Genomic DNA, 16,163 nt, shown 5'->3' with positions numbered 1-16,163 from the left:
GTGGTGCAATCTTGGTTCACAGCAACCTCTGCCTCCCGGGTTCAAGCAATTCTTGTACCTCAGCCTTCTGAGTAGCTGGGATTACAGTAGTGCACCGCCACACCCAGCTAATTTTTTTATTTTTAGTAGAGACATGGTTTTGCCATGTTGGCCAAGTTGGTCTCGAACTCCTGACCTCAAGTGATCTGCCCACCATCCATAATATTTAAATAAGCATATTGACTTCTTCTTAAACTAAGGATTAAATATAATATTTTATTTTAATAGTTTAGGTTCATGTATCTCATATCTTATGCTCAAGTTAATAATTCCTATTTGCTATACATTTATGAAAAAGCCTTATAAATGGTTTTAATAATAAATATTTTAATATTTAATAATAAATAGATATTTATTGGAATCTAACCTTGGAAAATTTCCCAAAATACAGCGAAAAGATTCATGCACAAAGATGCTCATCCCAGTGATCAACTGGAAACAGCCTTCAATGAGCAAAATTATGGAAATCACTAGAGGTTGCCTATTATGCAATTATTGATATAATGTTTAATTAAGAAGGCTATGAATATAATAAAAACATTTTGATAAAATATTAAGTGAAAAAGCTTACATAAAAAGTATATATGTAGTATGATAACATTCTGTACAATTTTGAAAGAGAATTGAGACATACAAAGAAAAAAAATAGACTTGAGAAACCATCCAGAAATTGTTAGCAGTGATTACCTTAAGATAATGGGGGACAATTTATGTTCTTTCTACATCTCTGTATGGTCTAAATTTTCTATAATAGCAGGCTATTTTTTTAATGGAAAAATAAGAAATAAGAGGAGTATCTAATAAGAACAAAGTCAGTAGTGCCTTTCAAGGTTGCATTTTGGGCGACTTTTCACATATTTAGGAATGGGGGTGGTTCCTTCAATAGGAGCCTGGTGAGTCCAAGAGAGCAAGAGACTGCCTTGTCACCTCCTCTGACAGGTAAGAAGCATCCTGAGAAATGAAAACACTTTTCCTGAAGAGAGTGGGGTCCTCTTGCTGCAGCATGTTTTAGAATCTGGCCTAATTTGGGAGACTTTCAACAATATGTCAACTAATTAGTCACATAATACAAAAAAGGGAAACGTAGAGAATCAATTGGAAATGAACAAAATAACAGTACAGGAGTAAAGCATGACCAGGTTCTTATCCATAAGAGAGATGTTCTCCTATATACGTGTTCGTCAAAAATAAGATTAAAGGAAAAAGGAGGCTGTAAGAACACACTTAAACTATCAACCTCCAGTCCCAGGCATTGAGACACAGAGAGAAACAGGCACCGTTCTGGAGAAACACATAAAGGAAAGGTTCTTCCTTTATATCCATCTTCAAGTGTGAAACCAATCACACACTTTATTCTCAAGGTTTCAGCACACTAGGGTGATTTAAAATCATCCACCATGTACCCAGGGGTCTGAAAATCGCTCATTTAGTAGTCGATAGCAAAATTGTTCATCAGCATTCCTTAATATGATCTGTGAAAACAAAGAAAGAACACTGTGTTAAGAATAGATTTCCCACTTCCATTCTCAGGCAGGATATGGTTTGCTTCAAAATATACTGGGAATATACTGGGAATAGATCCAAATATACCGCCAAAGTTGAGAGATTTTTTTTTTATAGAAGCAGCTCTGAGAATGTTTTTTTCTCTTAAAGATGTATATTCTGACCAATTTGTCGGTGTGAGCTGCGTGACTAAGGTTGAATGATCAAGGCTCAACTCATTCAATCTAGGTTAAAATCCAGAACGTTTCTGAGCATTTTATTTGCTCAGTGATTTCTGCATAAATTTTTAAAAACTGAATTAAAACTGAAATAACTTATAAAAATGTGGGTTTATAATGAGTCCCCCAAAGAACAGCCTAGATTCTTTTAATGAACTAGAACGTAAGTGCAGCAAATGCAAGAATCAACGGATTATTATGCAGGAAATGAACAACTTCCAGGGAGCTTCCTTAAGGTAAGGTCTATTCCCATCATCTTCAGGGAGGGTGCCCACTGCTGAAGTATAAAAATAGGAGAAAACAAATGGCTTGCTCTCGCCCTGGATTCTTACTTCCTTTCAACTTTGGTGTAAGAGAAGGAAAAAAATAGACAATTATCTGTTTATTTCATTCCAAGTTCCTGGATCAAAGGTTGATTCAGGGATGGAGACAGGGGAATTGGTAAAGGCTTGCCCCCAGGGTCAGCTCCTCGCCTACATCAGACGGTTTCCAGTTCACTCTCGCAAGAGACTGACCCTGTCTTCCCTGGCCACTACGCCAGGGAAAGATTACCCTCACCCCTCTAGAGAAAGAAACCTAGGGAGACGCTGGCAGAGTATACCTAGCTGGTTGCCTATAAAGTTATATTTTCAGTGATGTTTTTAAGGATATGACAAACACAACATTCAAAAAATGATCTTATATCTAGAAGTAAAAAGCATACAAAAAATTGGACATGCCAAATTTGTTGTCTCTGAGGCCACCAGTGGTTCTGAATTTTGGGGCACCTGTTTTCTCATGGGCTCTTTTGCTCCTCTTTTTTTTTTTCTGTGTAGATGCAAATGTCTACACCCGCACACACACAAAAAATAAGTGATATCCTTCTCTTAGTTCCTTTTCATTCATCAGTTACTTAATTCTCAATATGTTAATAAAAGTTTAAGGTTAAACAAAGGGTGAGTTGATAGGTAATCAGTCTGTCTGCCCATTTTACACAGTCAGCACATATGAGAAAGAATGAGAGATGAGAAGATTGGAGATTTAAGAGGGAGATGTGCGTATCTGAATCTGACTCTCTTCTGATTATTACAACTCTTTAATCACCTTTAGATTTGTACCATTTTAGTTGTTCTATCCGTTGCTGGTTTTTTTTTCTATATTTTAGCAGATAAACTAAACAAGATGGCATGTGTTTCAACACCCAAATTGTAATTTATTATAAGGTTTAATAGTGTTTTCATTAAACATGATTATGAAAAAGTTGAAATAAGTTCTCCCTTAATATGCAAGGCTTATTTTCTTGAGCACATTAGGAGGCTGTACCTCCCTTTCAGATTACATCAAATATGCATCAGTCTTGCTCTAACAAAGCCCTCCATAATACAGTGCTTTTTAATATGAGCTATAACTGTCAGAACCCAAGGAAAAGAACTCTGAGACCAGAAAGATTGAAAGGAACCTGATGCAACATGATTTCCCCTATAGCACAATCACCCCATGAACAGGAATTTCTGCAGCTTAAGTACTTAATGCATAGACAGTGGTCAGTGTATGAGGTCAGTGCCAGGGCCAGCACAGTTCTGAGCACTGAGCAGGTACTCAATAAATACTCATGGAAGGAAGGGAAGACAGGAAGGAGAAAGAAGAGAATTCTTAATTATGTTTCCATTCCTTTCAATTTGCTTTCTCAAAAAAAAAAAAAAATTCTAATCCAGTGGAATGCCCACTGCTGTTTTTTTCCTAACTCGAAATGTCCCTAAAAACATTCTTAACATTTGGTTTTAAGATTTGGACAGGTAATGAGAAAACATAATAAAAGCAAATGGTAAGACCATGGAGCAAAGCCTTGGGTTAAATTTTGCCAGTTAATTGAATTGTATTTTTATTGTGCAAAAGAGCTATTGTTAAAAACCTTGACTGCCTCACTAAAACATTTTTTGTTGGTAAAAACATGATTAACATATTGTTATATTCATAGTAATAAATATAATATGAGAATAAGACATCTTTGGGGCTGATCTGTAAATACATTGATACAGAATTAAGGAAGATTAAAAAATGGCAGATCTTGGAACAGTGTGACCTTGTTTCAATTCAAACCAAAATAGCTGTATAGGTTGCAAGTGTTTTAAAAGGTCCTACAGGACAAGATACTTATACCCTGCCCCTAGCAATGCTAACCCCTGGTGTGGGGAGCAAAATTGGTAGGGAAGGTAATGTGAGGAGGAACTTCAACTTGTTTCTTTCTCTATCTCTGTATTTTTTTTTTTGTACAATGCGTTATTTTCAAATTTGGTAATTTTTGGAAATAAAATAACTGAGGGAAAAAATCATGATTTTAAATTAGTCTTAAAAGATGCAAATCTTCGAAGCAAAGTAAAAAGCTATTAGAATGACTCACCTTGCTATAATTAGATTTTTCTCCATTAGAGTTCATACAGTTTTATTTGATTTTATTAGCAATCTCTTTCAGAAGACCCTTGAGATCATTAAGCTTGGAAAGAGAAAAAAATAGAACTGGTCTTAAGATAAATTTTCCAACTTTCATTTTTAAATTATTGCTCTGTGACTTTTCTAAGAAACAGACATGTCTACTAAATAGCAAGCATGGCACATCTAAACTAAGGCAGAATGAGAGTGGCATGTGATATTTCAGATCCTGATCATTGCTTACTTTCTAAAATCATATCACTAGTAATTAGTAACCAATTAGTAAACCAATTAATATTAACTTTACTCAGATCCAAATCATTAGTGCTCCCAAATCGAGATAATAGATTGCAATAATACAAACAAATAATATGTAAAAAGAATAATGTTCTATGTAACTAACATTAATAAAATTATAAGATACTAATTAAGTTTTGCTTTGGTAAAAGTATAATACTAATAAAAATAATGTGATACTAAGAAATCAAATTTTTGCAAATAAAAGATCTCCCCACACACACAAAAACAGCAGATAATTTAAGTCAAAGGCATAATGAAATTAATCTTGATCCATGCATGTTTCACAAATTTATTACAAAAGATACATGAAGTCATTTTAAATTACATGTCATATTACTACATTTGCTAAAAGCAATTTCTGTACAGTTTGGTTTCTAATTTGCTTTATCACTCACTCAAGAAAAAAAATCTGTATTTAAGTTGTGCTAATTCCAGTAGTAACCTTTTACTTTAACTTTTTAAAAATAAAAGAAAAAAATGAAACTATAAGTGCTAATGGCTTCCTAAAATAAATAAGGCATAGTAAGATCCATACTTACAGACTTAAGATGAATTGTAAATAACTTTGTTTTCTGGTATAAGGAGATGGGGAAATTTTGTATTCCCTATAGGAGCTTTTGAGAGAGCCTTGTATTTGTTAATAGTAAAATGACTTTAGTAAGCTGTTTAAAGTAGAGCAAAAACTCCAAGAGCAAAATACATTTTTAAAAAAGAGAGTTGAAAAACAATGGGAAAAAAATCATTGAAAGTAAGAGTTGGTTTTTTGAAAAGATAAACAAAATCAACAAACCTTTTAAGAAAAGGAAGAAGACACAAATAAATACAGTCAGAAATGAGAAAGACAACCTTACAACAGAGGGCATAGAAATGAAAGGGATCAGAAGGGGCTGGTATGAACAATTATATGCAAACAAGGTGGATAACCTAGAAGAAATGGAAATATCCTAGATATGTACAACTTACAAAGACCTGAATCAAGAAGAAATACAAAGCCTGAACAGACAAACAACAAATGAAGAAAATAAAAATCAGCAATCAAAAAGCTTCAACAAAGAAAAGCCCAGGATGCCTTTTGGGAAATCAGATGGCTTACTGGTAAATTCTAGCAGACAGTCAAAGAACAAATGCCAAACCTTAGAGTCTTCCAAAAAATAGAAAAGGGAACAAGTACAAATTCATTGTGTGAGGCCAACATTGTTCTTTTACCAATGCTGGAAAAAGATAACACAAGAAAAGAAAACTATAGGCCAATGTTCCTGAGGAATATAGATACAGAAATCTCAATAAAATACTAGCAAACTGAATTTCAGAGCATATTAAAAGGATCCATGGAGACACCACCACCCAGGGGTATTTAGCACTGGGATGCAAGGGTGGTTCAACATATGAAGATTCATCAGTGTGATACACTACATTAACAGAATGAAAGACAAAAACCACATGATCATCTCAATAGATACAGAAAAAGCAGTTGACAAAATTCAAGGTCTTTTCATGATAAAGGGAAAAAGAAGACTCTCAACAAAATCTATATAGAAGGAACTTACCACAACACAATAAAGGCCATATATGAAAAAACCCACAACTAACATCATATTTAATGGGGTAAAGCTGAAAGCTTTTTCTCTAAGATCTAGAATAAGGCAAGGATGCCCATTCTCACCACTGCTATTTAACATAGCATGAGAAGTTCTAGCCAGAGAAATCAGACAAGAAAAAAAGAAAAGAAAAGGCATCTAAATAAAAAAGAAAAAAGTAAAATTATCTGTTTGCACATAACATAATCTTATATGAAGAAAACCCTAAAGACTACACACACTCACACACACACACACACACACTGTTAGAACTGCTGGGCGTGGTGGCTCAAGCCTATGATCCCAGCACTTTGGGAGGCCAAGGCAGACAGATCACAAGGTCAGGAGATGGAGATAATCCTGCTCAACATGGTGAAACCCCATCTTTACTAAAAATACAAAAATTAGCTGGGCATGGTGGCGCACGCCTGTAATCCCAGTTACTCAGGAGGCTGAAGCAGGAGAATCGCTTGAACCCAGGAGGCGGAGGTTGCAGTGAGCCGAGATTGCGCCACTGCACTCCAGCCTGGGTGACAGAGACTCTGTCTCAAAAAAAAAAAAAAAAAAAAAAAAAAAAACAAAACAAAACAAAACAAAACAAAAAAACTGTTAGAACTCATAAATAAATTCAGTATATTTGCAGGATACAAAGTCAACATACAAAAATTAATGGCATTTCTATACACCAACAAAGAGCTATCTAGAAGGGAAATTATGAAGACAATCCATTAATATAAGTAACAAAAAGAATAAAATTCTTACAAATTTAACAAAGAAGTAAAAGACTGGTACACTGAAAATTATAAAACACTGATAAAGGAAATCTTTTTCTTTTTCTTTTTTTTTTCTAAGAGATGGAGTCTCGCTCGCTCTGTCTCCCAGGCTGGAATGCAATGGCACGATCTCAGCCCACTGCAAGCTCTGCCTCCCGGGTTCATGCCATTCTCCTGCCTTAGCCTCCAGAGTAGCTGGAACTACAGGCGCCCGCCACCACGCCCGGCTAATTTTTGTGTTTTTAGTAGAGACAGGGTTTCCCTGTGTTAGCCAGGATGGTCTTGATCTCCTGACCTCGTGGTCCACCCGCTTCGGCCTCCCAAAGTGTCGGGATTACAGGCATGAACCACTGTGCCCGGCCAGGAAATTTTAAAAGACACAAATAAATGGAAAAACATTTCATGTTCATGGATTGAAAAAATGAATATTGCCAAAATATCCATTCTAATCAAAGAAGTCTACAGATTCAATGCAATCCCTATCAAAATGCCATGGGCTTTTGTTTTTTACAGAAATAGAAAAAACAATCCTAAGATTATATAAAACCACAGAAGATTCTGAATAGCCAAAGCAATCTTGAGCAAAAAGAACTAAGCTGGAAGCATCACACTTACTTCAAATTATATTACAAAGCTAAACTAATCAAAACAGTATGGTACTGGCATAAAAACAGACTATAGACCAATGGAATAGAATAAAGGGCCCAGAAATAAATTCACATATTTATAGCCAACTGATTTCTCCAAAGGCATCAGTGGGGAAAGGAAAGTCTTCAATAAACAGTGTTGAAAAAACTGGATATCCACATGTAAAAGAATAACATTGGACCCCTATCTCAGACTACACACAAAAATCAACTCAAAATGGATCAAAGGCTGAAACATAAGACTTGAAACTGTAAAACTCCTAGAAGAAAGCATAGGGGAAAACCTTCTTGACTCTTGTCGTGGCAATGATTTTTTTGGATATGACTCCAAAAGCAAGGACAAGAAAAGCAAAAACAAACAAGTGGGATTATGTAAAACAAAACCTTCTTCACAACAAAGGAAGCAACAAATAAAATAAAAGGGCAACCTATTAAGTGGGAAAAAGAGATTTACAAACCATTTATCAGTAAGAACCTAATATCCACAATACATAAGGAACTCATACAACTCAATACCAAAAATACAAATAAACTGATTAAAAAGTGGGCAAAAACTTAAACAGACACTTCTCAAAAGAAGAAATTCAAACGTCAAACAGGCATATAAAAAGGTGCTCAACACTTAGGGAAATGCAAATCAAAACCACAATGAGACCATACCTCACACCTGTTATGATGCTTATTATCAAAAAGGCAGATGATAAGTGTTGGCAAGGAGGTGGGAAAAGGGGAACTCTTGTACGCTATTGGTGGGAAGGTAAGTTGATATAGCTATTATGGAAAACAGTATAGAAGTTCCTCAAAAAAATAAAAATACAATTATCATATGATCCAGCAATCCCACCTCTGGGTTTAGATCCAAAAGAATTGAAATCGGGCTCACAAAGAGATATCTACATTCTCACATTCACTGCAGCATGACTCACAGTAGCCAAAATATGGAAACTACCTAATGTCCATCAAGAGATCAATGGATAAAGAAAATGTGGTACATACCTATAATGGAATATTTTTCAGCCTTAAAATAAGGAAAGAAATCCTGCCATTTTCCACAGCATAAGTGGAGCTGGAGGACATTATGCTAAACAAAATAAGCCAGACACAGAAAGAGAAATACTGCGCTATCTCACTTATATGTGAAATCTAAAAGAGTCAAACTCATCAAGTCAGAGTAGCATGGTGGTTGCCAGGGGCTAAGAAGAAGGGGCAAATAAGGTGATATTGGTCAAAGGGCAGAAAGTCTCTGTTATGCAAAATAAATTCTAGAGATCAACTGTACAGCATGGTGACAATAGTTAACAATATTGTACCCACGAAATTTGCCAGGAGGAGAGATTTTAAATTAATCTAATTCCCTCACACGTACATACAACACTCACAGATGGTAAATATGTAGAAGTAAGACGACGTTAATTAGCTGGGCTGGGTTGTAGTGATCATTTTGCAATGTATACATGCATCAAAGTATCAAACTGTACATTTTAAATATATATAATTTTATATGTCAATGATATCTCAATAAAGCTGTTTAAAAATAAATTTAAAAGACTCCAAAAGCTTTCTTGAGAAACAAAAGATTATCTCTAAAATTATGTGTGAGTAAAAAGAAGGAGGGTTTTTTGGTTGTTCAGAAGGGGAGGTAAGAGGACAGAGGGGGCAATTTTAAAAAAAGACACAGACAGCAGGGGAAAAGGGAGAAGGGGAGGGAGGCGGTGGGACCTCCTGAGTGATGGCCGAGGCTCTGCGCTGTGCAGTGGGGGTCCAGGCTGACGAATTTCCTGGACCCTAGGAGTCAGGTCTGCTGGTCCTGTCTCCACAATTCTACTGCCTCCTCCTCTGATGGGGCCAAGGCTCCCATCCTGTCCCTCTCTTCCTGCATCCACTGTTGCTGTCCTCCTCTGTCCACTCTCTGCATGTCCCACAGCAGGGTCAGGATGAGGTGTGGCTTGGGGAAGCTTTTGCCCAAACCCTGAGATGGCTTTCCATTAGCTCCCTCCGAAGTCACCCCAAATAAACTCTCAAGTAAAAAACAAAACAAATTAAAACAGACTGTTTTCTCTACAAACACACCACGTAGAAGAGTTCCTAGTGCATCTAACTCCCCAACCAGATTGCTGGAGCCTCTCCTCCACGACCATTCTGATCACTCAGAGAGCACTGTGAAAGGATTCCAGATAGGTCTCTCTTGGGTTTTAAAACTCCCCAAGCCTTCCCTTGCATGGGAATAAAATCCAGCTCTATAAAGAGGCAAGCAAGTTCCCAGGCAGAATAATCCAGACTCCCCCACTTCTTCCCACTGGGCTCTCTTCTGGTTCATGCTGCCCCTCATTTCAGCTGCTTATAACAACCCACGGTTCTCTAGACTTACGGCCTTCACAGCTGCCAACTACTGCCTAGATTTTTTAAATGTTGAGGGTAAATAACACAAATAAATAAACAAGAAACCGTAAACAGATAAATTCTCATATGAGAGCTCTGCAAAGGACCCCTTTTGTTCATTTATTCGTTCAATATAAACACTTATTACGGCTCTACTGTGGACAAGGTACTGGGTGGTGGAGATTTTGCCAAACCAGATGGGGTCCTGTCTACCCACCAAATACCACAACACTGGGAGGTCTATGAATGTCATCATCCGGGATGCCATTCTCAAAATAACGTGATAGAATACCGAATATCGTCTCCTCTTCAGAGCCTAGCAGGGATCTACCATATATGAATCGATTGTGATTTCTGATTGTGATTTGAACCTGATTATACTTTCAGCTACCCAGCTCAGAGTGAGGTCAGACACACTCTGTCTATGCCTGGTGTTCATATGCGTACTCACGCATTTCCAGTGCCCTCCAAATAAAACAGGCAACGAATCAGAGTGGCAGCAAAGACTAACATCAAGGCACACTGGCTCCCAAAAAGCTCTTTTGAGCCTTCCTTATGTTCCCTATAATTTAAGCATCTTCACCTGCCTCCACAGCTGAAAGAAAGAGAAGAGGGGGCCCTGAGTCAGATAAGACAGAAAAGATTTTAGACATCATGGAAGTGGGACTTCAAGACTCTTCCCTGGGAGATGCTTAGAGCATGAGAAGCAACACCATTCCAGCACCCCGCTCTTAGACAGTGAATTAAGAAAGCTGAATATAACTTCTTTTATTTTCTGACCACAACTACTGGTCTCTAGCTGAAAGCTCAAAGTATTAGTGACCAAAAAAAAAAAAAAAATTCAAACTATTAACAGAACCATACCTTTGTATCCAGTTGTCTAAATCGATGCCTCATTCTGCAAAGAAGTTAATGAAAAAGAAAGTGAACAAGAGAAAAATAGATTGAGAGAGGGCTATTAGGCTCCATTTTGCAGTCTTTTAAATTAAAGTACAGAATACAAGTCATTTTCAGTCTTAGCTAAATCAAGGATCAGCTGCATTTACCTTTCTTTCTGATTTTCTTCTTAGTACCCAAACAAAGCAGAATTTTATCTCATCGCAATTAGAAGCACAGCACGTAAATGCTATTTCTGTTGATAGGGTGGTGAAAAATGACTTGTAAGTCTGTCTGTCCCTTGCAAAACCTAGATCTCAGAGTCTAGGGACGGAGGAGAGCTTATGACACCATCTCTGTTGTTAAAAAAGCATGAGCATCCCATGCTTCTTTCAATAGCTGTATTGAACCCAGCAAAGGTATTAGTTATGCTTATATATACTCATATTTTGTTAGAGTGAAACTTGAGGTGTGTTTTGAACCCTGAGGAAGAGTGACAGCTGTCAGTGAAGAACGTTAACATTTACAATAAGAGCACGCTCTATAGACTTCACAACACATTACTTGTGGGCCACCTACAGACTTAGCTATGACTTATCTATTTATATAAGATGTTGAATCAATGTATTTCTTAATTACATGGATTTTATAACAGCTTCATGTGATTCATAAATGAATTCAGAATTTTTCAGGGGCAGCCTGTAACAGATCAACAAAATGGTTTTTCTATCTTCTAATCTCTGTACTTCTTCACCACAAAGATAAATAGGTGTGTGGCACTTGCAAGATAATGCCAATGGCCCATGACCTGTGAGTCTTGCCAGAACCCACCTCTGCAGCCACAGCAGGGGACCCACCCTCTCGTTACCTAGTTCCATGGCCCTGCCCTGCAGGCTTCAAATACCTCTCTCTCTCCCAGGGCCTTGAAGGGCAATTGAGATAGTAGGTGGGTGTTTTCTCCCCTTCTCCAAAGGCTGGCACACACTTATGTGTTTGTCATCTTCAATTGCCCAGGTAATATATTTGTGGTGGTATTGCTCTCTGTTGAAAATGCTCTTTACTGAGTTTGCTCAAATAAGCTGCCTACGTTCTGTGGGCTTATGTCTACAGAGGGAGCCTTGCAAAACAGAAAGGGATGTCTGACATACTCCTCTGAGGTGTCGTTGGCTTTTGTGTTGATCTTGACAAGGTAATTTTCCTTCATGACACCCTCCCATGCCAGAGTCTCGTTGTCCTCATTTTTGAAACCTTGAATAATGAGAAAAAGAAAACATTCAAATTGTTTCATTTGCCCCTTGCTTCCTAAATTAAGATCTTCCAGGCATTTTGTGAGACTGTAGAACTAAGAATGAGATTCATCCTGCACAGTCTGGTCCGACTAATGTTACTTCCTAGTGACAGCATCGGAGCGATGGAATAGTAATGGCTTTCTCCTAACAATGAAGAATTGGAGCTGCCTGTGTGAAATAGGAATGCAATCTTTATTCTAAATAATCGACCCAAATCCTATCTGTGTGTTTTGTGACTTAGCAAAATCATTCCACTAACGAATTTAGTTCTCACATTTGATATGTGCTCTTCTTCCATTTCGATGACATAAAAATGCTAAACAATTCAGCTGGATAATTGCCGATGAAGTGTGTACTTACTCTCAACCTAAAACTGGGGTAGGAGCTCTGGAGGAGAGGAAAATAAGCCCAAGGCATTGTTGCTGTCCTTCTGAAACATGAGCTGTGGACCTCAAAGAAAATTCACCTAAGATAGGGCATGCCATAAGATTGTTCTGGGACATATTCCAGTAAGATTTTTAGTTCAGTTTCTTATGGTGCCTGAGCCTTTCAGATGACAGGAAAACAAAAGAACAGATCCACATGTCACCTACATTTCAGGTACGAATGCAATGGACGTCAAACCTCCACACAAATTCACGGGGACAAGAGAGCACATATGCTCACACAGGTGTCCATTTGGAATAAAATGATGTTGTTTTTAACTTTTGAGTTACCATTTAAATGTATTCATCAACATGTTAGAGTTTAGGAATAATTACAAGATTTCTCTGGATTTAAAAAGAATTAATTGGGGGTCAAAGACAGAACCAATATGCATGTGGCTGGATTTAAGCATATTCTGTGTGTGGGGGGGTGGTGGGTGTGTGTGTGTGGAGATGAAGTTTCGCTCTTGTCACCCAGGCTGGAGTACAGTGGTGAAATCTCGGCTCACTGCAACCTCTGCCTCCCTGCAACCTCAGCCTCCTAGGTTCAAGCGATTCTCCTGCCTCAGCCTCCCAAGTAGCTGGGACTACAAGCGCATACCACCAAACCCAGCTAATTTTTATATTTTTAGTAGAGATGGGGTTTCATCATGTTGGCCAGGCTGGTCTCAAACTCCTGACCTCAAGTGGTCTACCTGCCTCGGCCTCCCAAAGTTCTGGGATTACAGGCTTGAGACACTGTGGCCAGCCTCGATTTAAGCAAATTCTACATAGCAAATATGGTTTTATTTTTAAGTGTGGTTATTCACTTTACAAAATAATTCTTAACTAATTTTTTGAATTGTATTTTTCCCAACAAGGAAGTTTCAATGTCTTTTCTTCAAACAAAATCAATAAGAGAGTCCAACAGCAGTGCTTAAAAATCAGCATGGAAAGGGTAGACACTCCCGGACACAGACAGCCAGAGAGCAAGGATGACAAATGACCAAAAAATAAAAATAAAAAATGACCAACCTCTGTAACAGTCAAAGAAATGCTGACTGAAATGATGACATCGCATTTTCACTAACCATACTGGAAAATCAGCAGTAAAGTAATGACTATATCCTGTGTTGGCAAGAACGTGAAGAAATAGGCCTCCCATACAAGGGGGCAAATCTGCCAATTGTTACTGCCTTAGGGTAATGGGGGACCAGAAGGTGGAGGAGGGGGACAGCCAATATACAAAGACTTAAGAGGTGCATACCCTTTATTTAGAAATTTCTCTTTAGAAATAACTCAAAGGAAAAATGTATTCATGTGCTCAGAAATGAATGCATAGAACTCTTTAACATAGCATTATATGCTAGCAAAAGCATCAAAACAATCTACATGTTTAACAAGGAACTGATTAATTATGGTGCATCCATAGGCTGGAATACTACTCCACAGTTGAAGATTGTCATATAGATTAGATGGCTATTTGTGGATATGGAAAAAGTTTGCAATGTATTGTTAGTTAAATGAGCAAGTTAGATTATGAATGTGTGTGCGTAGAGCAATCCAATTACTATACACCCACACAAAAATAACAGAATAAACACCACTGTGTTGACAATATTTCGTCTGGATGGTGGGTTACATGTGCTCTTCATCTTTATTTGTGCTTTTCTATATTTTTCAAATGTCCTATAATGAATATGGATTGCTTTCCGAATCATGAAAAATAATACATTTTATGAAAAAGCAATTACTGGGTAGCATACTTTTTTATTACTTGAAGATGTCACCAAAAAAAGTGCCAAAAGTGAAACTTTGGATTCTACTTTTCTGAAAGTCATTTGAAAAATCTTGCATCTTTCTCCAAAGAAGAACAATTTCAAAATTAAACCCATGACGTCGCCATCATTTGGAGGCAAAGCAAAGTACATGTAGGAAATGAATTGCCAGCTAGAGGCTCTGGCAACCACCAAGTGCTGTGGTTTCAGGCATTAGTCATCTCCAAGGAGGAGAAGAAAATGAGCAGGCAGTGACCAGGCACCCTGGGTAGTCTGCAGTTAGAAAGTGGGGCTCTTGGCTCTCTGTCCCATTACCACCACACCACCCGAGGGTGGAGAAAGATCTTGTCCTTCTGCTGTCTCCTATTCTCAGTGTTTCTTTGTTTCTTCCGAGAACATAAACTGTCTGAAGAGGGATAATGTCAACAGTTAAACACACCATTTCTCTGATTATTATGAGATCGCCACTCTCCCAGGGGCCCACTAGGGAGACAGGTCCAAATTCACTCTTTCATGTCTGACTTATCTGGTGTCTTCCTTGTGCTGAAGCCCCTTTTCATTTGCTGACCAAATTGGGGGATTTGTTTCCATTTTATAGTCATATTGTGCTTAATCATTAATTAAGTTTTAGGGGAATGTAATGAATTTTGTCCTGCCTTCTCAACCTCACCCCTAATCTGGAGTACTGATTTGTCCTTATTTAGACACTGAATTTCCTAATTCCCCTGATCCTGGACTGAGTACAGTGTATCTTTGGAGAATGGACCTTTATCCCATGCAGCCCCTCCTCCCACACATCCTCAACCTGAACCCCACTAGTGATGAGCAGTTCACCACCTCCACAGAACAATTAATCTCAATTCCAGATAGCCCACACTGTTAGACATTGTTCTTTGTACTGAATCAAAATCTTCCCCACTGCAACTTTTATCCATTGTTTGTTTTCTCCCCTGAATCATTCAGAAAAAAAAGTATGATGCTTATAGGACTTCTGTTACCTGAAGGCACAGAATGGCCCCCTAAGTCTTCTCCCAGGTCCTATAGCCACCAGCCATGACATGGCTTCAAGACAGCGCCAACGAGAGTCCTGAGGCATGTCATTAAGTGCTTCTAGTATCTGGGTGCCATTTTTGAGTCAAATTCCAGATCTGAACTTCCAAATCCTCTCCCTGATATAAAGACTTTTTGTGCTTTTAGTTAGAATTGACTCACTTTGTCTTTCAAGGCAAAATGATGGAAAGAAAGACAGCAACTTATCCAAATCGTCAAAACACTTTTTTCATTAAGAACAGCAATTACATATGTGTGATCGTTAATGACATCCCCAAAGTGACATTTAACATCTTAAAATAATGCTGTTAAAAGAGTTGACTATGATGGTTCTTTAAGATATGACACGAGTTCGGGGTCGTGAATACATTTATATTCTGAAAGCCAGACTTTAGGGGCTCACAGCTATAGGGAGAGCACAGAAATATGTTATGATCAATATTTAAAGTAATATTTATGAGTACTTTGTCTCCTTTTCTAAGTAGTTCAAGAACCCCACAAAAAACTATGCTTCTTGGCAAGTTAAATTTTTCTTAATTGCCACCAATTACCATGTCTAGGTTAGCAAAATTTATATTTTTACTTTCTGAATCTTCAAAATATTTGAGATTACACTAAAGGCACAGGCATAATCAGCCCTCTATGGAACATGAATCCAGTGGTGGCAGTCAGTGACCATTTTATCAAATACCCTTAGGAAAAAAAAAACCAGAAGGCAACACCTGTCCAGCAGCCACTGAAAGACACAACACCTGTGAACAGTAGAATGAGGATTTTAAAAAAAAGCAGAGAGAAGGACCACCTAAGCCTATTCCTTTAGTCACGTGTACTGGATTCTCCCTAGATTTCCCACTTCCAAATTGCCCTTGACTCCAAATTTCCTATCTAACAGCGACTTTTCTTTTTTCAGTAGAGTTCCAG

At 37.8% G+C, this 16,163-nt stretch overlaps 1 protein-coding gene across 4 annotated transcripts in view; it reads right to left on the bottom strand.

Moving 5' to 3' along the window:
- Positions 1 to 235: 235 nt before the first annotated feature.
- The window catches only part of TRPM8 (transient receptor potential cation channel subfamily M member 8), a 100,319-nt gene continuing 84,391 nt past the window's right edge, over positions 236 to 16,163 (bottom strand). For 2 of the 4 annotated variants that reach the window (XM_003278553.4, XM_030803469.1), the window contains 4 exons: positions 11,870 to 11,969; positions 10,710 to 10,743; positions 4,141 to 4,233; positions 236 to 1,511 (listed from right to left, as the gene is read on the bottom strand). In XM_003278553.4, coding sequence (XP_003278601.1) covers positions 4,183 to 4,233; positions 10,710 to 10,743; positions 11,870 to 11,969 — 185 coding nt within the window. In that variant the 3' untranslated portion in view covers positions 236 to 1,511; positions 4,141 to 4,182. The remainder of the gene's footprint in view (positions 1,512 to 4,140; positions 4,234 to 10,709; positions 10,744 to 11,869; positions 11,970 to 16,163) is intronic. The other 2 variants (XM_030803467.1, XM_030803468.1) reach the window with 1 other exon arrangement.

The sequence above is a fragment of the Nomascus leucogenys genome, chromosome 22a, assembly GCF_006542625.1.
Source record: "Nomascus leucogenys isolate Asia chromosome 22a, Asia_NLE_v1, whole genome shotgun sequence".
Classification (NCBI taxonomy): domain Eukaryota; kingdom Metazoa; phylum Chordata; class Mammalia; order Primates; family Hylobatidae; genus Nomascus; species Nomascus leucogenys.
The sequence above is the reverse complement of the archived record's forward strand: the minus strand, read 5'-3'. Positions and strand labels throughout refer to the sequence as shown.